The 22,332-nt window shown below is 49.6% G+C and overlaps 2 protein-coding genes across 4 annotated transcripts in view; both read right to left on the reverse strand.

Moving 5' to 3' along the window:
* SPSB1 (splA/ryanodine receptor domain and SOCS box containing 1) overlaps positions 1-175 on the reverse strand; it is a 37,572-nt gene extending 37,397 nt beyond the window's left edge. The window contains exon 1 of the mRNA XM_054222246.1: positions 18-175. The gene's annotated coding sequence lies outside the window, so the exon portion shown is untranslated. The remainder of the gene's footprint in view (positions 1-17) is intronic.
* An 8,084-nt stretch (positions 176-8,259) lies between these two features.
* Positions 8,260-22,076, reverse strand: H6PD (hexose-6-phosphate dehydrogenase/glucose 1-dehydrogenase). Of its 3 annotated transcripts, XM_054222245.1 has the most exons (8): positions 21,862-22,076; positions 21,628-21,770; positions 20,938-21,374; positions 19,760-19,930; positions 17,757-18,413; positions 16,503-16,620; positions 14,096-14,365; positions 8,260-13,409 (listed from the first exon to the last, which is right to left on the reverse strand). In XM_054222245.1, exons 5-8 carry the CDS (start codon positions 18,381-18,383, stop codon positions 12,052-12,054), a joined length of 2,373 nt encoding a protein of 790 aa, XP_054078220.1. In that variant the 5' UTR covers positions 18,384-18,413; positions 19,760-19,930; positions 20,938-21,374; positions 21,628-21,770; positions 21,862-22,076; the 3' UTR covers positions 8,260-12,051. The 3 variants fall into 3 exon arrangements, with proteins under 3 accessions (XP_054078220.1, XP_054078218.1, XP_054078219.1); XM_054222243.1 differs by lacking the exon at positions 20,938-21,374; XM_054222244.1 differs by lacking the exons at positions 20,938-21,374; positions 21,862-22,076 and having other exon boundaries at positions 21,628-21,793.
* Between the last annotated feature and the right edge of the window lie 256 nt (positions 22,077-22,332).

Here is a 22,332-nt window from a genome sequence, read left to right on the forward strand (position 1 = left end):
CCTCGCCCGGCTCCTACCGTTCCCGGACCATGGCAGCGGCCGGGCCGGGCCCCGCCGGAGGCTGCTCCCGGGGGCCGCCGAGCGCAGCGCCCGCCCTCTCCTCCGCCGCGGCGGGGAGGCCGGAGCCGCAGCGCCCCAGCTCCTCCCGGCGCCAGGCGCGGCAAGCGGGGCCCGGCCCGTCACATGGCCCAAATAGCGCCCGGCGACGGCCCCGCTCCGCCCCCGGCCTGGCCCGGGGCGCGGCCCGCTCCGCCCGGGCCCCGCTGCCGCCCCGCCCCGCCGCGGGCAGCCCCGGGGCGGGGAGCGGGGCGGGGAGCGGCCGGGGGGCGGTGGAACGGCCGGGGCTGGAGGCGCAGCCGGCGGCGGGGAGCGGGAGGAGGAGCGGCAGCGTCGGGCTCCGGTAGACGGGCCCCGTCCGCGGCAGAGCCGGCTCCCGCCCGGGTCGAGGGAAACCCCCAACGGCCGGCGGTGTTTCTGGGTGAAATCGGGCTCGTTTAATTCTCTGCTGGCTCGCTTGCTCTAAGAATGGCTGAAAATAGCAGCCAGTTTCAGGCGTCGCGCTGTTTGTTTCTTTGTGGACGATCTTTTTAATGAATTGCATCCTCGGGTTCTGTATGCGTTGGCAGGATCTTGGAGTATTTGCGTTGCAAACACTCCAGGGAACGTGTGTTTACTTTTTTAAAACTTGTTTATCAAAATAAATAAGGGAATACAAGTCTGTTAATTTCGGTCTTTTTTTCAAAAACGGTTTGGACAACATTGACCCGGTAATCTGTCTTTGAGATGATTCATTTTTCAGTATTCCCAGACAAAAAGAGTCTGTCTGTAGCAATACTGCTTGGAGCTGTAAGCCCATGGATTGTCATAAATTAAGCAAGCCATATTGCATGGGATACCTCCAAGGACCACCTAAGAGCTGCAGGAAGTGGTATGAGTGATTCAGGAGGTGGCAGGCTGCCATCTGAGTCAGTACGGAACGAATGCCCCTGCACGTTGCTCAAGTTATTGTTCCGCGGGGTTGGACATTAACACTGGGCCTTGACCAGTTCTCATCACTAATAGTCTCGTGGCACATGTGAAAAAAAGAGCAGGGGTAGTTTGTGTGTCCTCATTTTTATGTCCCTGCTTCCGGAGGACTTTGCTTTCATCTTGGCTGAACTTCATTTCCAGCACAGGCCTTAATTCAAACGAGGTTCAACCATAAATGTGCAAGTGCATTCTCCTTACCTACCTTTTAATTAGACGGGATACTCAGCCATTTTTCTCCTGGCTGTGCTCCTCGTAGCGAGCAGGGAGGTGAATAGTGAGGAAGATGATTCCTGGGTGTATACGTGTGCTGGATCTCTGGGGAGGCTGGCGGAAGGAGGTATACTCTGATGAGAGCTGAACAGACTTTTTGTCACATTTCATGGGCCATACATTAATGTACAACTTAGTTATACCAGTGCTTACAACAAAAAAAATCCTGCAGCTGCAGATGGGATGAAGTGAAATTGAATGGTCCCCAGGGGCCATGAGCTCCCCGCTGGTAGGTTATTCCCTCTGTGAGGTGGTCACCGCAGCCCGTGGATTGTCATAAATTAAGCAAGCCATATTGCATGGGATACCTCCAAGGACCGTTTAGTGACTTACAATGGGGCAGGGTCCAGTGCTGAACCCACTGAACTGTCAGAAGGCAGAAGAAATGAACCTAATGCAAAGGCCAAGGTGGGGTAGCCGGCCTGCTGAATGCTCCCCTCCTCCTCACCCCTTTCAGGCCATGCAGTCAAAAAAATCCCAAAACAGAACTTTAGCCAATGCAGGGAAAGAAATTCTGTTGAACTGCGTGGGACAGTGCATGCATGTCAAGTTGTTCATATGCGCTTTCATATCTTTGCAGGACTGAGCACTAATTTGTTAAGCATATTTTGAAGTCCTTGGGGAATAGTTGCTCTATGCCAGCCATTTTGTGGTTCATTAAAAAACACATTCACATTAGATTAAATTTATTACTCTAGCTGACCAGAAAAACCAGGGAGTTTGTAGATACAGCACAAATATGTTCTTTCACACCCTGAAAGATTGAAATAGGAGAAATTTTATGTTAAATAGATACATACTTGTGTAGCTTTTTCAAAACTGCTTTGGTTTGACATAGTCCTGCTCACATTTAAGTCAATTTTCCCCAATAATTTCAGCAGTAGTTCTTCAGCAATAGTCTCCCGAGCATGTTGTAAAAATCTCCCCCTTTAAGCTTTTCCTGCAGATTACTGTTCAGTTCTTGGACAGTTAGCCAAACCTTGGGGGCCATACTCACCCAGAGACCCTGGAGATACTGCTCTGAGGGAGCTGAGGAGGGATTCTGATGCTGCAGAATCCCAGTGGTTTCTGTCGGCACACTTGCAGCTTGTATGTGAATCCAACTTTGTGGAGAGTTCTCCCAGTTGATCTCCACTGCTCAGAAGATCCACTCCTGCTCTCCTGCCAGTACCAAAGGTGTTAGAGGAATGTGCCTGGAATGAAAGCAAGACAAACTGAAGTGTTGTCTAGAGAAACTCCAAAACTGCTTAGAATTGGAGCTCTGTGGACCAGATCCTCCTTTACAATAAATCAATCTAATCTACTACACCTACTAAAGTACACCTACTCTAAATGCTTTGTTTCATTACTGCCAAGGTGGGAAATTGCTGTAACATGAGAAGCTGACTGGTGGGAGTGGGGCAAAGGCTAGCATGGATTCATAATCTAGAAAGGCAAAGGGGAAGCAGCGGTTAATTAGTTGGCTGACAGTAGCTCTTGATGCCTAGAGATGTGGATGTGGAATTTTCCTCTTACCCTGAGACCTTTTCCGGCCCACCTGCCGTGACCCAGGGGAGTAACAGAGCAATGGCCAGGGCTAGCGTCCTGAGGGAAGCCCAAAATCTCGTTTGTGGAGACTCAAAAGAAGGTTCTGCTTGGCCTGCCTATCTGTAGCTCCCCAGGGTCTCTTAAATGGCCAGCACAGCATGAGCACCTTCTGCAGCAGCAGAGACATGTCATCACCGAGTCCGAGAAAGTGGTAAATGATGTCTGAGAACTGTACAGGAAACTCAGCAGGCTTTAGTCTGCCTGTGAATTCAGCTGCTCCACCACAGCCGTGTTACCTGTCCCTGCCTCCCAGCACTGGTCAGCACGATGGCCCGTTATCTCTCCTGAGCACCTTGCAGCACGTTGCCATTGCCAGATATGAGCTGCTCTGTCTGAGGGCTACTCAGTGTCTTGCATTTTCTTGTGCGCTAGTTCCAGGTGTGCAAAGGTTTCCTGCCCTAACAGAGATCCCTGTTCTTTACAGGCAGAGGGAGAAACAGGGTGGAGGAGGTGCAAGAGCAGCAGGGAAGCTGGAGGAAACCAGACGTGACACGTGCTGAAGCAGAACTTTTCAGCTTTGTGGTGGCTTCTTGCCAGATGAGATCACAGCTCCTACGGAATCTTGTCTCCTTTTATTTCCTTAATATTTGACTTTCTTGGTTCCTTAAGAAGCAGGAATTGCTAATCTTCAATCACTTGGTTTGAATACTGTCTACATCTCAAACAACAGCGCAAACAGTGGCCGAGAGGGGTGGCTGACATATGTCAGTGTTTATGGCCAGCAACAGAGTCCCTCTAAGCCTGTTTGGAAAACTGACTGCGGCTGGAACCTGGATTAGAAGAGACTTTTCCAGCTCTCATCCTTGTGAATTTATGCTAAGATTATTAAAAGGGAGGTGCGAGGGGGAATGACTTGGCATGCCTCCTTTTTTGTGTTCAGCGTTCAGTATTGTAGATTATATGGGGTCTGGAAGTGGATGAGCACCCACCTTCTGAAAAATTTTGAACCTTTTGAATTTCTGAAATTAAGCATCTAAATCCTTCGTAAGAGCACAGACTGTCAGGCTGGTACAGACTTTGTAGATGTGCTTTATGCCTGACTGATACTAACCTTGCAGCAGAAAGCTGGTAGACTGTAGCAAAAAAAGGAGATCCTTTTGCTTTTGTATTTGGGGGTGTGTGTATGTGTATAAAGACAAGCAGGCAAAAAACATGCAGCTTTCTGTGCCCTGGGGAGAGGGGGAGAGAGAGAGAGTAAACACTCTGCCTGGAAACACATACGTGCTGCATGCAGGCTCTGCCTGTGGGAATTAAGGGAGACAATGCAACAGATAGTGAACAATGAGCGTCTGTAATGTACAGCAACAAAGCCAAAGTAACCCAGTGTGCCGCAGAACAGAGAAAGAGACTGTTAAAACAGCAGCCTCATGAGGTAGAAATCCTGCCAAGCCTGCTTAGAGGACAATCAACAAGCCCTCCTCAGCTGGAAGAGGGCTCAATGTGGTGGAAAAGGGAGTCAAAGAGAGTGGGATGGAGGAGGAAAAAAGAGGCATCCCCAAGGGGCCCTTTGCAGGAAAAAAAATAGTCATCTTCCTTTTAGTCTCTTTTTGTGAATTCAGATCTCAGGACAGTCAACACAACACTGAGCAGTGCATCACAAATAAATGAGGCTGTTGAATGAAATGGAACTATTTATCATAAAGTAGAATCCAAGGATTTTGCTTTACATTTACCTGGAAAGCAGGGGCTCGCTGTGATATCTCCTGTCACTGCTCCTTTGCCTTTCCACTTCAGCATAGGGCGCTGTGTGTGAAGGGGCCTGCCTTAAATACTGGGATATATGTAACTCTGAAGCACTTGGATGCGGAAAATACTCTACAAACTTAATGAAAGTACATGCCAGGAGCCCCCCCTTAAAATCACAGTAACTTTACTGGCTAACAGAGATGTCTGCAGTAAAAAGCAGATATTATAACATGGCCTCTGCGTATTGCACGGTATGTCGCAAGGCTGTATGAAGGGGGCAAAGCACATGGTCGCAGTGTGTGTATGGGAAGCCACTGGGAGTGGGGAAGCCGAAAAATGACTTCCTTGCTTTTTTCGTGGGGTGCCACGAATGGAAAATGGTAGCAACCCGGATAATACAGGACCAGCAGCTGTGGAGGAGCTCCTGGGAGTGCAAGCTGCCCAGAGAGCTCACTGTGCCACAGGAGATCAGCGCTCATCTCTGCGCTGTGTGTGGCTCAAGGAACAGCAGCAAAAGCCTTGGTGTCAGAGGCCAGCTGTGTTGGTCTGTGCCTGCAGAAAAAGCTCCCTTTGCAGGACAGGGCTGGGAAAAGTGGTTCCCGCCAGCTCCTGCAGCGTGAGGAAGCAGCACCCTCTGCTGCTGGCATGCTTGCCTCCAAAGCACCTTTTTAGTTACTGACACCTAAGTACTGCCAGAGAAAAGCTCAGGAAAAGCATCTGCAGCAATGTCCCTCTGCAAGTCAAAACACTGCAGCATGTGTGTGGTTTGTTTGTCAGAGAGTTTGGTCACATCAAAATACTGCTGTTGGGAAAGGAGATGCCAGGCAGCGTCTGCTCGCAGCAGATAATAGCAATAAGAACAGGGTTTGGCTTTGTGCTGAAAAGATTTTGACTGCTGCTGTTCCCGGCAAGTACTTCGGCTCATATTGTTTGATGGACATGACTTGATACACACAATGCTGTAGGATAAAGCTCTCCAGCAGCCTGCCTTTGGCCTCTTCCAAACATTTCATATCCCCCCGAGACAGCTAATTTACTATTGCTGCATAGCACGAGGAAAGGGGAACTCAGGCAAGCAACGTGACTCGCCCGCAGTGAGTCACTGGCAGAGTCCTGGCTCTTCAGCTCTCTCTTGCTAACCATGGACCAGCGATTCCATGGGGCTGGGAACACAAGGAAGGAGTCCCAACTCCTCCCACCCCGAAGCAATCCTACCATGATGCTGTGTCGCTACCAAACTGGCTCTCTAGAAAGCTGTGGGATGATGCAGGATCCACGCAGTCAGATGAATCCTAGTCGCCCATGTTTTTTCCCCTCCCTTTTCCTGAGGGCTTTTTGCTTTTCCCAAATTTTAACCTCAATCAGGTCTATCCCACAAGCACATTCCCAGATGGGATACGCGCACCTCAGACAGACACAGAGTCCTTGCTCGCTTCCTCCTCCCTCTCCCTGAATGCAGGCTGCCCTTTCCCTTAGCATCTGACCCCAGGATTCCCTTCTTCATTTAGGAGAATAAGCTAAACTTGGTACTGGATGCAGCTCCAGCCCCCCCCAGCTCAGCCACAGACACATTTGAGCTCCCATTCCACCCCCCCAATCTCATGATCTTCTTCAGTAGGGGGGACCCTCCCCAAATCTTCAGACACACTGTGCCAGCCCATAAAACATACCCACATAAGAAAAGCAAAGCATGAAAAAAAAAAAAAAAGCAAGCCTGAATCCTGTTAAAAATAGGCTGGGATCTACAGAAAAGAACCTGCTGAACAGTTTTGGTCTGTGCGCAGGTCTCGTTTCAGCAACGGCAACACTGCTCAGAGCCAAACATCATTCACACAAGACCCAGATTGTTTTGTGGATAAGGAGATGCCTACAAAAAGGGAGCCCTGTTTAAGGAAAAAATGAGGCGATGTCTGGTCAGAGCGCCACCAGGACATAGTTTCTGCGGGAAATTCCTCTCTGTGGAGCAATCTGTCAAAGGAGAGCCAACACGTCCCGCCGCAGGGAGCAGCTGGAGGGCACAGGCCTGGCACGGTCTGCGGCGGTGCTTGCAGGAGAACCTGGTGCTGCATTGCTACAGGACCTCACGCCAGCTCTCTGCAGGGGGAGCAGCTGGAGTGAACTGGATCGATGCACATTACCCACAGACATCTCACAAGGCAGCTTGTTTCGGGAGCGCACTGGCCCCTGAAACATGCTATTTTTCATTCTCTCCCCTCCATCTCCTTTCTTGCCCCTTTTTAGGCAACAGCCACATTTTCAGTCATTTGTAATAAGCCAGGGAATAAACCAAATCCCTACTAAGGCAGGCAATGCATCCAGAGGAATAAATCCTACTAAGGATTGCCCTGAGCTGTGGCCAAAGGAGAAGTCAAGCACAACACCAAAAAAAATATGTTTTGAAAAGCATTAAGATACTGAAAATTTTGCTGCTTTTACCATCACTGCCTCTGCTGCCCGTGTTTGGGGAGGATTCCCTAATCCTGTAACTGCTTGGAGTATCTCTCTTCAGTGATACTCAGTGGTCTCTAAACTAGAATTAAAACACTTCTGAGCTGGATGGGAAAATACTGTCCCAGCCCTAGGACATGATTGTTAAGTCTCCTCACTTGCACAGCCATCTTCAAACGTATGGGCCACTTAAGATAGTTCAGCATCACCAACAGCACCAGAAAGTATCATACACATGCCACAGCAATGTACCTGGACACCCAAGGGAGCTCTGGAGAGGATTTGGATGCTGAAGAGACATGGTATTGGTATTATAGAAATGCTCTGCTACATTAGCAGCCCAGGGAACCCACTGAAAACACAGCAGTTTCCAATGCCCTTTCAACTGCATTCAGGGGAACTCGCATTTGTGAATCAGCACGATTGCAGCAAGAAAACATCTGACTGAAATGCTCCTGTTGTCCTCTTGCCAGGAGAATGACGCCTTATCCTGGGGCAACGGGATGAAATGCCCGTGCTCCTCCTCCCCTTCCCAGGACACACTGCACCTTCTCTTTCTGTGTCATGGAGGTGCCAGGTGAGATTTTCCTTTCGCCAAGGAGGAGGGGGCTGGTTGTGGACAGGAACACTTGGGGACCAGCTAAACTGGAGGCTGAGCCTTGGCACTGGGACTCCGCAATGCCTTCCGAGCCGGAGTCACGGCACAGCGCACTCCCCAAGTTCAACTGCATAATCCCAGCTCACAGATCTTGAATAGATTACAGTTAAAAATGCAGCTCTAAAAAGTCTATGTTATTAAGCAACTCCGTACTATGGTGATAGTATCTATGGAAATGCAACTCAGGGAGTAAATGCGGATCAGCAGAGACTTTCCTAAGGCCTGGCGACTGCAGGACACTGCATAGTATTGGGCAATTTCATCTTCTCACCTTAAAAGGGCTTTGGCTGTTCCCCTGTTTTGAGAAGTCCTGGCCTTGTTTGGATGACACACACAAAAAAGAGAGTAAACATTTAAGACTGCTGGTTTCACACTACACAGAATACAACATTGTCCTCTTTGTACAACCAGAACTTTAAAACTTCACTCACCAAGACGACAGGGAAAAACAAACAAACCAACCAACAACAACAGAATGACCATCATCTTTGAAAGAAATTAAGAGACATTTTTGTTAAAAACTATTTTTTTTATAAATATAATTCTCTATTCATTACACAACATGAAAGGAATCACAAAACTTTACTCATGGAAAATAAGATTTTTACAACTCAATTTATAAAAGTTAAGTGAAAAATGAATTCCAGTGTTAGCATTCTGTAAAACATACAAATAATCATACCATTGAGTTCTAGGAATGCACTTGCCATTTAAAAAAAATTATTAAATCGGTATCAAGAATCACTTATGGGAGAAACAGACTGCAAGAAGTTACTCCATGGAGTTGCTTTTGCAAAGAAAGGTTAATACAAGCTCTCGAGACGGTGCACACCTATTAATAGCTTTCACAAAATAAAAATAGCACGGCTTCCTTGGCCTATAGCCCAGTGGATTTCTACCATTCTTCATCAGATTTGTCATTTGTTTAACCCTTCTTCCCATCCGCAGTCCCTCTCTTGCCTTTGTCACAAAATAAAATTTGTCACAAATTTTATATATTTAAAAATATTTGGTTTTCATTTGGCAAATGCTGACTATTAAAGTGTTTAACAGGAATTGTCTGTGTAAAAAGAAAATACAGTTCTAAAAAAAGCCAAACAAAACAACAAAACAAACCCCAAGCAACTCAGACAGCTATGTTCACTGAGGAAAACACGTGTAAGCTTTTAAGCTTTTACTGCATTTTAATAAAATCTAGGATGAATTTTGGGGGAACCCATTAGACCTCACAAATGAATCCTATTTTCAGCTGCAAAGAACAGCAGCTCTCTGGGAAAAAACCCACATGCTTATGTAAAAGTGCAAACAAACCTCTCTAAACCAGTGTTTATTTCACAAGGTGCCAGCCAAATATTAACAAGAAAGTGTGCAGAAATAAAACACCGATGCCACAGTCATCTGCAAAGTAGTAATAAATTCTGTCATTCATAACAATGTATTTATTCTCACATAGATCAGTTTTTCATCAAAGCTTGTTCCCTCACACCAAATACAAGAGAAGTGGAATGAAGTTAACATGGCTATTTTTGTTTAAAAATGAAAAATAATGTTTGAATTCATGGACGTACCAGACCTAAAACATCTTCCTCTGCAGAGCTGTTTCGGCCACTGTGGTATATTCTGGAGCCAGTGTTTGCTAGCACTCATCTACAAAGAGAATTGCTCCAGAAGAATTATTCCAGTTAAATCCTAGGCATACGCTCTTACTCCAGACCCCACCGTCAGCATATCCACTTGACAGGCAAGTCCTGCAGCAAGGAACCTGCAGTGCTCACCTTCCTCCTGCTCTTTGATGCTCCTCTCCTCCCCTGCGATTTATTTTCACCCTTTGGTGTTTGTGCTGGTAGTTAAGCCCGTAACCACAAAACAGGCAGGAGCAAATTTATTCACGAATGCCCACAAAAGATGGGTAACCAGGCTGTCAAACCAGACCAGTTAAGGCACTTGTGTCTCTTCTGCCTGAGCTTTTGATAACGCTGCATTATCACAACTCCCCTCCTTTCCCATGCAAGAGCCAAGGGATGCGCATCCGTGCGACTCAGCTCAGCTCAGTCAAATACAGTATGTAAAATGCAGCTTTTCTGGACCATCTGCAAGGTGGGGGAGGGCGTCTGCCAGAAATCACAGCCAGTCCCTGAGAATTTGGCCTTTTCCTGCTGCACGTAGTTTCTGCCAGGTTATGTTCTCCCTGGCTCTGCTTGCCTAGGGACTGCTGGTGAGTGACAGGCTCTCCAGAGCTTGCTCAGTGTGCTTTTATCTGTGCAGTTAGCAGAGGACAACACGTCTGATCTCTGCATTAAGATAAGCATTATGCTGAAAGGCAACAACTCGGGAACCCAGGAGCACAGGCTGTGGAGACCTGCCCACCTTGCTCCATGTGCCATCAGACTGTAGCACCTCTTCGTACCTGGATTTGCATCTTCATCACCAGGATTCAGCAGATCCCCACGCAGGGAAAGATCTGAAGCCAATGCCTGTCACCCAGCTCTCCAAACCAAAGTCTCCTTCCTTCCCTATAGGGCAGAATTTAAGGTACTTAAAGGGTCACTGGACTCCCAGGTCCAAGCCGTGGGATCCCAACTTTTCCCTTGTGAGGTGCCAGGGATGTGATGGGTGGCCCAGCCTGGCACAGCCTCATGCCAGCCCTGCTGAAAGAACAGCAGGGTTTCTTTCAGAAAGAACAACCCACTGCTGCTGCCTGAGGTGGGGGCATCATCTCCTGTCAGCATTGGGCCCCCGCCAAGCCCTCAGGCCTCACCTCAGCCCCCCACATCTCCACACACAGCTACTTCTCTGCAGAAACAGGGCCAGCATTCACAGGAAGAAGAGAGAAATCCTCTTGCAAGTGGCCTCTGCTCCTTTGCGGAATCCTCCCTGCTGGCAGCCCACATCCATGTCCCATCCTGGTGCCACGCCGGGTGAGTGGGTTTGCCTCTAGCCTCCCCATGGACCATCAGCCCAGATTCTCCCATCCTCTGCTGTCTCAATTTCCTTACCAAGAGCTGCACTCTGGTGTGCTGCGGTAACTTACCCATTAGAGAAGATAACGGAGCATTTGGGGGTATCACGAAAGCAGAGAGACACCTATTGCGTGTGGCAGCATTCCAGGAAGGTGAAAATTAGGAAGGGGAGAGTGGCGTCTCTAGGTAGGACTAGATGCCTCCAACCATTCCTGTGAGCAACAGCACTATGCATTTCTATAGCCACTTAACATCGTCCTGTCACCAGAGATGCAATTTGCTAGTTCCGTGTGCCCAAGAGGTGTGTACAGAGAAGATTTCCTCCCCTTAGAAGTCAGTGTCCTTGAGTTCAAACCCCATCCCCACCATCCACAAACACTGTGACTACCTTAATGTGTGCTGTAATGACTGGGACATTGATACTTTACAAAGTTGCCTCACACGTAAATTTTATAAGCCACTGAATGACACTGCAAGCTTCAATTCTGAGGACAGAGAAAAGTTCATTCCAGAGAATGAGACAGAGAAAGATGGTTAAAGAAAACATGTCTTTGCTAGCTAAATCCAAACAACTCTGAACACCAAGCTTTTCCCTCAATAATTACTGCACTGCAGGCAAGCAACAGCTCTGTGAACTGAGATATTCCTCACCCTGTCCCCATTATTCTAACAGCCTAGAAAGTGATGTGTCTTTCTTCTCCAGCCCCCATGGTATCAGCTACCCACTTAATGAAAGCAGCAAATTACTGCTTATAAACTCAGCCTCCGCTGCTGGGCAATTTGCAAAGACTCGGGGCTGCAGTGAGCTCACAAATCAGTGTCAGCGTTTAGGGGCCACATGGCACAAAAGCAAACGGGTGTCTGTGCTCCCAGGCTGGCTGACACCACGACGGGCTGCACATACGAGACTATAGACCCATGTGCACAGAACCACCATTTCACCGAGACAACAGCTCTGTCCCAGCCAGACTGAGCAGGGCAGAGGATGAACGTGTTATTTCCTGAACATTTTATAGCCTGAGAATTAAAAAAAAAATTAAAAAAATCGGCAGGTACTTAATTTAAGAAGTCTCCCATAGTGCCTGTGAGGTAGTTAAATGCTAGTAACCACAAAGGCCTGGCAGGGAAAGGCACTTCAAGGTGAGGTAATTTGTCCGAAGTCACAGTCAGAGCCCCTAGCAGAGCCAGAAATGCTGCACTGGGCTCTTGGCTCCTACTCAGCTCTGGACACTGAGCCGAGCTCCTTTCCAGGCTCAAATGTCAGAGGCACTGCAGGCCACAGATTTCCCAGAAGGTTAGAGGAGTCTGTCAGAGATGAAGCTGCTGCTGGCAACAGAAAAACACGGACATTGTGTAGGAAAATCCAGGCTGTCAGGGCCACGCAGACAAGGGAGGAGGGACACCGGGAAGACATCACCCAAGCAGAGCTTCATAATCCACATACCACACCAGCCGGCCGGAGCTAGGGCTGACACCCGAGATAGGCCATTTCCTTGGCTCGTGGCCCACTCTGCTGAGCAGGGTGGTGATGTCGTGCTTGCCCTTCCCCAAAACCAGGACAAACACCTGCCTGGCCTTGTTGATGAGGGGTAGGCTAAGGCTCATCCTTTGGTGAGGTTTGACAGGGCTTTCAGTCAGTACCACAGTCTGAGCCCCTTCCAAGCCGTTTTCAGACCGGGGGAAGAGCGAGGCAGTGTGCCCATCAGTGCCCACCCCCAGCAGCACCAGGTCAAAGCTGGCATTGGCCACCAGGGCCATGATCTCCTTGGCATACAGCTCTGTGCCTGCATCCTCTTCCACGCAGAGCCGCTGGTTCAGGTGCACAGGCATGGGGTGGACGTTGAAGTAGGGCACCCTGACATTCTGGAGGAGGTGGTTGTGCAAGCTGAAGAAGTTGGACTCCGTGTCAGTGAGAGGGACACAGCGTTCATCTACCAGCCAGATGTGGGTGTGCTTCCATGGGAAGGCATAATGGTGTCTTGCTAGCCGCTGGAATAGGACCACTGGGCTTGAGCCACCTGAGAGGGCCAGGTGGAACTGCCCAGACTGTGCCACAGTCCTGCTTGCTGTCTTCTCAATGTCAGAAGCCAGATGGGAAATCAGCTCCTCAGACCATGCTGAGACCAGGGGACTTTGCCGAAATTTGGACTGGATCGTCCTGTAATCACTTGGCATCAGTCTGCTGGGGTTCAGCAGTTCCACTGGCTCTGCCAGTGTGAATGCCACTTCCCCGCTCACCATCTCAAAGTCTAAGAGGTGCTGGTTCTCCACACCCCCAGGGTAGAGGCGCAGGGGCTGGTGGGAAATGCTTTCCAGCAGGGGTGTCCAGAATCCCCAAGAGGCCAGCAGGTTCTCAGTGGTAATGAAGAAGTCCTTCCTGGCATGGTAGATGTTGGAGATGAGGACAGAATACGCATCCCTCTCTTTCACAGGGCTGTACACATAGTAATCAGACAACGGTTGTCCAAAAATGTGCAGGTCTGACTGACCCACTGCTTCTCTCCAAGTGCCTTCTGGCATGACAGGCCTGAAAAGGTTCCTGCTCACAAGCACCGCAGGCATGTTGAGCACGCCATGCCCAATGTAGAAGATGATCTGCTTGGCTTTACATTGGCTGTGCTCTGCATCCCTCAAAGTCTCGCTCTGAGTGCAGTAGGCCCGGTTCTTGAAGAGAACACGGACATAACCTACCCGTTCATCCAGAGCTTTCCCAGAAGTGAGCAGGAAAGGGACCCCTTCCCAACGCAGGCTGTCACTGTGAATCAGCACACCTGAAAGGACAGTGATCTCAGCTACCAAATTAAACCTGAACTGCTAGCAGATTTGAGGGGATCTCTATCACCTACCCATCATTCTCCTTCCTTAGCACCCAGAAATCTTGGCATCCACCGTATCTCTTGCTCCACATTCAGCCCTTTTGTGACATCACTGGACTAACTGCTCTCCTGCTACCCTGCTGTACTTCCTCCCGGGTATCTTACTCCATTAGCCTGCTTTCCTCTTGCAGGAAAACCATTTCTGAGCATAAATATCATTCATACAAAATCTTTAATGTTCAGAAGACACAGCATGACCATAGATGGCCTTGTGGTCTACTAATCACAGAGAACTGCCAATGCTTTACCCCTCAGATGCAGAGAACAACTCGACTTTACGAAGAGGCAAAGGAGTTTACAGGCTACTTCTAAAAATAACGCAAAGATCTTATCAAGAATAATGGGACTTAGCTCTTATGCAATGCTTCCCATTCACTGGATCATTAGTTAACTAACATGACAACAGTATTATCTTGTTACAGCTCCCAGTTGCCATGCGGGTGGATGCCTGGAGACACCCCTGTGTCAGCAGTGAGACCCAGGGTCATGGAGCTGGTATCAGCATGCAAGGACTCACGTCTCCTGCTCTCCTCACCTCTAGACTACTACTCCCCTCTCCAAGGCCCAGACCAAACTCTCACCTGCAAAGGTTGGTGTTGTGCTGATGTAGTCTTGTGGCTTCTGCAGTTCCTCCTGTACTTGGCTGGCATATGCCTGATACTGACCCAACACGGCACTGTTTTTCTCCAGGCCCCGCAAGGACTGGAAGGCCTGCAGCTTGCTCTGCAAAACCTCTTCAGCCCTGCTCACGTTGGCTGGGAGCTCCATGGTCAGGAACATCAGGGCCTCTGTGAGATGGTTCTGCAGCACGTCCCGGATGACTCCATACTGCTCGTAGAAGCTGGTGCGGCCTGAGGACAAACAGGAGGTAAGGTGCTGGTGAACTGATGTGTTTTTTCTCACAGTCTTGTCCTCTGCATGTATAACGTGTGTGCCGAGGAGAACAAAGAGCACAAGCCCTAATTGATTTGCACCAAGCTCCTCTTCTCCTGGCCCAACAATTAACTTGAAGCTATCAAGCTCAGAGAAGCTGTGGATGTCCCATTGCTGGACATGTTCAAGGTCTGGTTGGACAGGGCTTTGAGCAACCTGACCTAGTGAAAGATGTCTCTGCCCATGGCAGGGGGGTTGGACTAGATCTTCAAAGGTCCATTTCAACCCAAACCACTCTATGATTCTATGATTCGAAGTTTTTCCCCTCCCTCCAGAGGGGCTTCCAAAGCGTCTCTGCTACTAAAATAAAGATAAAAGGTTCCCACGGGACTGCTCATCCTCCACAGAGACAGACATAATCCTCCTTTTGGGTGCTTACAGGGCCTAAACCCAGCAGGAATAGTGCTCTTGCCTGATACTTCCCAAGTGCACAGAGCAGAAGGCAGCTTTGCTTTCTTGGACTGCTGGTGCTTTCAGAAGCTGTGGCCAGTGACCGGCAACAATATCCAGCTCAAACCTCCCACGTACAGCACGATGCAGGGCCCCTGGATAACCCTCACCCTAACACTCCTGTCCCACAGGTCACAGCACCTGGGCCTCCACACAATGTGTGTTTCTACCCAAAAGCTTTGACAGGGTAGCTGGAAAGGGGGTCCAGCAGGGACCCCAGCAGCTCTATAGCTACACACCAGGTCCCCAGAACAGCTGAAGCTGGGCCATGGCAATGAGCACTGCCTTCACTGCCTCTTTTCCCCTGGTTTTCATGTCCTCAGACGGGTCTGAGCCATGCCCTTGAGAGACAAATTTCATGCACAAATCCCTGCTTCTCATTCCCTGCCTGACTTCTCATGGAGGTGGCAACAGGGGAGAAGGACAATGCACTTATAAAGTGACTCAAACAGCTGCCTTTCTGTGGTCCCTCAGCAGCAGGCTACATCACAGCCACAGGCTTCCCCTATTGATTGATACATTTATCTCCCTTGCTCTAATCCAAAGGCACATTCATTAACGTAATCAATGCTGCAGACTTGCTGGGAGCCAGGCTGCCAGCTGAAGCTGCACAGGGGGGGAGAAAAAAAAGACATCAAATGAAAAATTGCAAAGTTGTTTAGAGCTGGGAGGGTGCAGCTGGGGCTACACACAGACAACACTCTTCTCCCTAAATCTCTCTGCAGTGCATCCCCCTCCCACAAATAGGCCCAGGTGAGGTCTGGGCTGCCAAACCAAAGATTAACTCTGAGTTTGATAAAGTTGCATTAATTGAGTTAGTGATGGCTGAGGAAGGGAGGGAGGGAGATAGAAGAGGAGGTAAAGCGAGGGGAGAAGCAATCCTGATGTTGCAGAACTGAGGGCGCCTGACATCCCAAGAAGTGCTGCGGGTGGCAGTCCAGCCCAGAGTGCTTTATGCTGAGCACTGCAGAGCGGCTGCTGCAGCATTGCAGGGAGGGATTGCAGCCGTGTCCTTCAGCAGGAGTCCCATGCTAGCAGCTCCAGGCTTGGATTTTCTCTCTGCAATGCTCTTTCTTACTACAGAGAGGAAGGGAAAGAAACAGGCAGAGAAACACAGATTGACACAGACTGGCTGATACGAGTAACATCCAGGCAAAAGACGCAAAAGCATCTTCCAAAGAATAGCGCAAATGTATAATCAGTGTGAGCTTGGTAGCTAACGGGCAGGAATACAAAAGGATGGTTGTTACAACAATCAGGTTATTGCAGCACTGAAGTGGCCTTAGATTGCACCGGTTCCAAATCCAGCGCCTTTTACCAAGATTTGGGATAGAAAGCAAGGTGCAATGCCCCCAAAGCTCTGCAGCACAAAAAGGTGGGGGATTCCACCTCTGCCCCCGGCTGAACTGCAATGGGAATCTTTCCTTGGAAGCAGCAACACTACCTGGAAGTGAGTCAGTCCCTAGCATAAGAAGTGTAAGACAGTCCCTCTCAGCTTTTTTGTTTCTGCACCAGCAGTACCTCAAAGCCCACTTTCACACAATTAATGAACCCGCCAGTTCTTCTCACTCATCCACCCTGGCTCTGCACGCTCGCCTCACCAACCTTCAGCATCCACAGTCTCTTTCAAGACAATCTCCACTCTTTCCACATGATGACGGTTCCAAATTGGATCCAGAAACTGCCGGTTCTGATCTCGAAAAGGCAGGATGTGGGCTACAGCCTGTGAAGGGAAAAACCAAAGACCCAATAAAAACCTCACCAGATTTCCACAGCATCTCTGCCTCGCTGCCTCACCCAGCACCGGGATGTAGCCAGCTCGAGACATGCCACACAGCAGAGAGCAGAATGGCTCCGAGAAGAAAAAAAATCAGCAAGAGAGCCCGCAGTGATGCACAATGAGGTCTCCAATGAGCAGACATTAAAGGTCTTTCTGAGGCATTTTGAGGTTTCACATGAAAAAGACTGAACTACAAACTGCAAGGCACTCAGTTCATATCTGTCAAAGGACAAAGGGCTGAGTCAGACTGTCCTGGGACTTAGGTACAGTTCCAAATGCTGAAATACATTAGATCAGATGCTTACATGACTAAAGCCACCTGCTCTTTTTGTGAGAAGAAAAAAAAAAAAGAGAAGAAATCCACCCCCTCTAAGTAGAGCTGCTCTCCTTGCAGCTGAACATGCAACCTTTTGAGTAAAGTCTGGCCACAGTGCCATGGCTGGAACACGCTCCTTTCAAAATATGGCATCATGTTCCTCTGAAACAAGGATGACATGTCCTTGAACACGTTCCCTCTGGGACAATGCAGTTACACATCCTGCAGCAGGCAGTCCTCCATGCCCCGAGTGGAGCACAGCACAGGAAGAAACCTTCTGCTAAGCATCCCGCAAAACTAACATCCCATCACCTCCATATCGTATCAAATTGAAAACTGCTTCCAGAAGCCATGGCTAAGCAGAGAGGCCTGTGTGTAATGAGATGGGAGAAGTCAGAGAGGGAAGAGGCGTTGCTTATTCAGCGAAATCAAAGCTCTGACCTTGGTGAAAGACCAGATGGATTCTGCATCTCTCCTTCATGCACACACACAGTTCACCCCCACACCCTGGCTTCCCTCTGGAGCCTCATCACTCCAAGAGAAAGTCCTCCTTTGGCCTGCACGTTTCCTCTGCTCTGTAAGAGGATGGACGGCAGCACAGTACAGGACAAGAATAACAGGACAGGACTCCATAAGCAAATGGAGTCTTAGGAGCACACTCAGCGGCTCTGCCTGAATTTGAGATGTCGAGCTGACACCCAACACTCTCCCAGCCACTACATCCTTCAACCTGGCATAGGGCTGCGCATTGCAAGCTGCTCACCTGTTTACCAAGGTAATGGTCTACCCGGTACATCTCCTCTTCTTTGAAGAAGCTTGTCAGCTCTGCAGCCAGCTGCTGGGCTGACTCCAGGTCATGGCCAAAAGGTTTCTCCAGCACCACACGTAGCCAGGCTCCTGGCGGTGGTCTGCAGCTGCTGTTGATGTGGCGGGCAATCTCTGTGTAGGCAAATGGCGGTACTGAGAAGTAGAAGATCCTTCCAGCCTCCTTCAGCCCCTCCTGGCGAAGCAGTGTCTCAATCTCTCTGTTCAGCACAGTGTAGTTTTCGGCAGTCTTCAGCTGGTGGTATTGGCTCAGCTTCAGGAATTGGTCCTTAAGCACAGCACATCTGTTGGGAGATTCATCTGGGGGACAGGCCAGCTTCTTCAGCACATCAAACATCAGCCTCTGCCCTGGCTCCAGAGCTGTCAGTGCAGCCCCATGGAAAGTGAAGCTGTGGCCGCTGCTCACTTGGTCCATGTAGAGCTGGAAGAGACCCTGCCACAAATACTTCTTGGCCAAATCACCTGTGGCTCCCAGCAAGACCACTGAGATGTGGCCTTGGGACACCTCAGCCAGTGATGGCAAGGCTCCCATGAACAACACTGTACACAGGACTCTTTGCAGCATCTTGGGAGAGAAGAGGTAGACTCAGGAACACTAGAGGACAAGATTAAAAAAGAGAATCTGTCAATCCATGTTATAACGCTGCAAAACACAACGCGAGGTACCTGCTTTCCCATGGCTGAAGAGCCAGGGACTTCTGCCTGGATCCTCCACCCAACAGTCTCTCCTCCCCTCCATGATTTGAATCATGGCAGTGACTGGGGCTCTTGAAAAGACTGCAGCCTCCTTACACAAACCAAGCGGAAGACAGCGTGTGCCTAAGGTCTTTCAGTAGCGTAAGCATTGTTCTCACAGCTGAGTTAATGAGGGGGTGTCAATGCCTTTAGACTGTGAAACTGTAATCCATTTTAATACAAGTTTCAGAGCTGGCTACGCACGTGCCTGCAAATTAAGTATTGCTTTCAACAACCTCGTTTGGGACTTTGCTCAAATGGTATTATGCTGCCTTGGCATTGCTTCATGTCAATATTGTCAGAGCAGCTCAGGGACAAGCACGACCACTGCCAGTTCCAGGACACAGGCTCTTCTTTAACAGACTGCACTTCAGCGACTTGTGCACCACCACTCTCCTGAACGGAGCTGAACTAAGTTCTAATGAGCTACTGGGAGACAAATGGTCTGATAAAACAACTCAGGGGAAGAAGTTTAGTCCTTAAAACTGAGTCTAGACACGAGCTGCCTCATGATGGTTGTGTACGCGGCCAGGAGACAATGTGGGGTTTGTGTTCTGCCTACTGCAACTTTCCGTCACTGAAGAGCCCATGTCAGCACCCGTCCTGGCCTTCTCCACTCAGTACCCATTCAAACCACTGCAGCCAGGAACAGCTGGTCTCCCTGACCAAAAAGGCCCTTGGCTCATTCTTATTTATTCTCGTGTCTCTAATCCAAAATAAAGTTGTTTTTAAGAGAAATGACACATTTAGTTTTTACACCTAGAATCACAGCAATGACTTTACATCTCAAGAGAGATAATCCAGAACAACTGAATAAATCATTGTGCTGTTCTTGTTACATCAAATATTATTTCCGAAGCTCTTACACTGGCTATCTCATTCTCTTAATTTCATTTTCTGAAGCTGTGTTTAGTTGGAGCATAGCCTTCACAGCACGCAAGACAATGAAATTCTTTATCAACTTTTGGTTGTGGTCAATACATTTATAGCTTTTAATTTTACCTGCCATTTTTTGACAGTAAGAGGAAAAAGTACCTGACTTTTTTATACTGGTGCAGTTGCAGTCTTACTAGGCTTCGCACTGGCATGATTACACCATTTTAAAATAGCAGTTTCATGACCATACGACTTCTGAACATCTCTCCCTATTTGCAGCTTGAACTGGTCTTTATAATAATCTCATGTTTCTCTCCCCAGCAGACTCACCTGGGCAATACAGAAGCTTTACAGAGAATGCAGTGGCAAAAGTAGCTGGAAATTTGTTGTCTTCACAGCCCCTCCTGAGCGCAGATCTCTCTCCTCCTGTGCCTGCGTGTACAGCAGACTCTCTGATCAACGGTCAGGTGAGCAAGCAAGATAAGGCAGGTTGTTCCCTTTCTGATAAATGAGGGAAAAGACCCAATTACAACAGAGAAAAAACAAACACGCCTGGTGCCAGCGATGTCCCAGCACATCCCAGCTCTCAGCCCATACATGTTGGCTGTGCTAAACCTTTTGGTTGCCATTTGCGAGCAGGCAAAATGCAGGTGTGTGTGGCAACTCCTGCTCCCAGAGCATCTTCCTAACACCTCTGCTTTGCACGTGAGCTCAGGTCGATGCTGCAGGTCTCCAACTGAGACCGTAGCGAGCCTCCCCGGGAGCAGTCCCCCACTCCAACTCACAGAAGAAAGCATGTCCCAAGATTCCAACCCTGACGCAGTGAGAAGGGGGCAAGTTTTAGCGAGCCCCCCTAGGACAGCAGGATGGCACGTGTGTGATGCTGCTGTGCCTTGTGGACACCCAGGCTTCCCTCTCAAAGGTCAGTTTACGCAGAGGGTCCTTGGCTTTTCCTTCCCTGCATGGAAATCCCACAGCAACTGAGCATCAGTCAGCCAGCCACACCTGCAGCCTGCTCTGCCCTGCCATCATGCAAGGAGACAGCCTCTATGTCCCCCACAGGGCACATCACTCCCTCAAGAAATGGTCCAGTACCCATTGCTCTTCTCCAGAGACCTTCAACAAGGTATATTGTAGTCTGTAAGTCTAACTCATATCATCTCTCCCCAGCCTTCTGTTGTGACTGCCTCCCCTCCCTCCCTTCTTGCTGTGTTACTTAAGCTCCAGCAAATACCGCTGGCAATTGCAGAGGGGCAGAAACGTGGCTCCTAAGATTTTGCCTGCAGTACAAATAATTATTTTTTGCAGAGGTTTGGTTTTCCTTGCCTCATTATGGGATTATAATGCAGATGACAGTGTTTCTCAGTGCAATAAAGTAGTATTTATGTTGGCTTGAGCAACCTTTGCTCCAGGAACTTAGTGAAGTCTGACATCTGCCCATTGCACCTTGGCAGGCTGCAGTTATGGCAGTGCTGAACAGAGACCGCAGCTGAAGAGCCGGTACCTACTATGGAATGGGAAGGGTTTGGGTGGGTGATTCTCTTCCACGTACCCAAGGAAATGAGTGAATTAGCCAAGTAGTTTCTTGGCAGAATCAGCTACACAGTCACATGTATCTCCAAGCCAACTGGAAACCAGTTTCACAACACTCCCAGTTGCAAAATATTGTGCTACACTGCTCAGAATAAGCACAGTAAAGCCAGGGATGTTTGTTTACCGCTTTCGTATCAGATACTCAGCGCTGTTCACATTAAAAACTAACACTCTAAAAATTCCCCAGCCAGACTGAACAAAGTTACTCAGTCAGGATTCAGGAAAAGAATCCTGGGCCCGATCCATTTAAAACACTGTAAAAACTTAATCCAGCAGTAAGACTGTGCATTCCTCTGCACGGGCACTGGAGTTCCAGTTTGCCAGGAGCCCATTTCAGGTCTTGTAAGTTCCCCTGCGGTATAGGAGAGATGAAAAAAAAATAATTTATTTTTTGTTACTGTTGCATCCTCACTGAAAAATAATTAACAGATGCATGGCCAAACGCAGCATGGCTGGGGCTCCTACAAGGTAGCACATGAAGGGGTTACCGAGACTCGTTGAGAATCAGGAAAAATATATTGGCCTTCTGCATATGCAAACATTAGAGCAGGAACGACCTCACCATCAGCTCCTGGAAAGGTCAGAGGTTTAATGTGGACACTCACGTTAAAAACCAGCTGAGAGATGCGTGAATTAGTGAGTGGCCTTTCCCGCGAAGCGCCCAGCGCAGCAGTGATGTGCAGCCTCGCTCCTTAAAGCGAGTAAGCTCCAGCCCCAGCACGGTGACAGCAGCTCGGTTTCCGACGCCCTGGAGAAGCGGGAGGACACGGTTACAGCCAGAAAAACGCCCACGGTGCTGGGCACCCCCTCGGCCGCCCGCGCCCCGGGGGTCCGCGTACCCCGCGGTGACAGCCAGCCTGCGCCGGGGGTGGACCCCAACCTCGTCAGCCACCGTCCCCAGGCTGTCCCCTGCCGTCCCCTCCCGCTTCCCGAGCCCTGGGGATGCCGAGCGGCCCCGGTGAGCATCCCCCGCCGCGGACGCAGGTGGGCGAGCGGCCACGCCGAGAGCCCGGCGGCGGGGGTGGGAAGCGGGGAAAGCGCTGCACGGCAACGCCATGCACGCCGAGGCAGAAGGCCACCCTTTGCCGGCCGCCACACGCAGCCGCGGCGAGGGGAAGCCCCGTTAAGAGCCGCCTCCATCACCCGCCCCCCCCCCGGTCCGTCCCCGCCGCCCCCCACTCACCTCCCTCCCACCCGCCACTGGGGCGGCGGCGGCGGCGGCGGCTGCGGGCGGGCCCGGCACAGCGCCCCGCCCGCCCGAGCGCTCCGCCCACTGCCGAGAGACTCTGCGGTTCGCGTCGGCTCTCGCC

Source organism: Rissa tridactyla, chromosome 16 (genome assembly GCF_028500815.1).
Source record: "Rissa tridactyla isolate bRisTri1 chromosome 16, bRisTri1.patW.cur.20221130, whole genome shotgun sequence".
NCBI classification, from domain to species: Eukaryota; Metazoa; Chordata; class Aves; order Charadriiformes; family Laridae; genus Rissa; species Rissa tridactyla.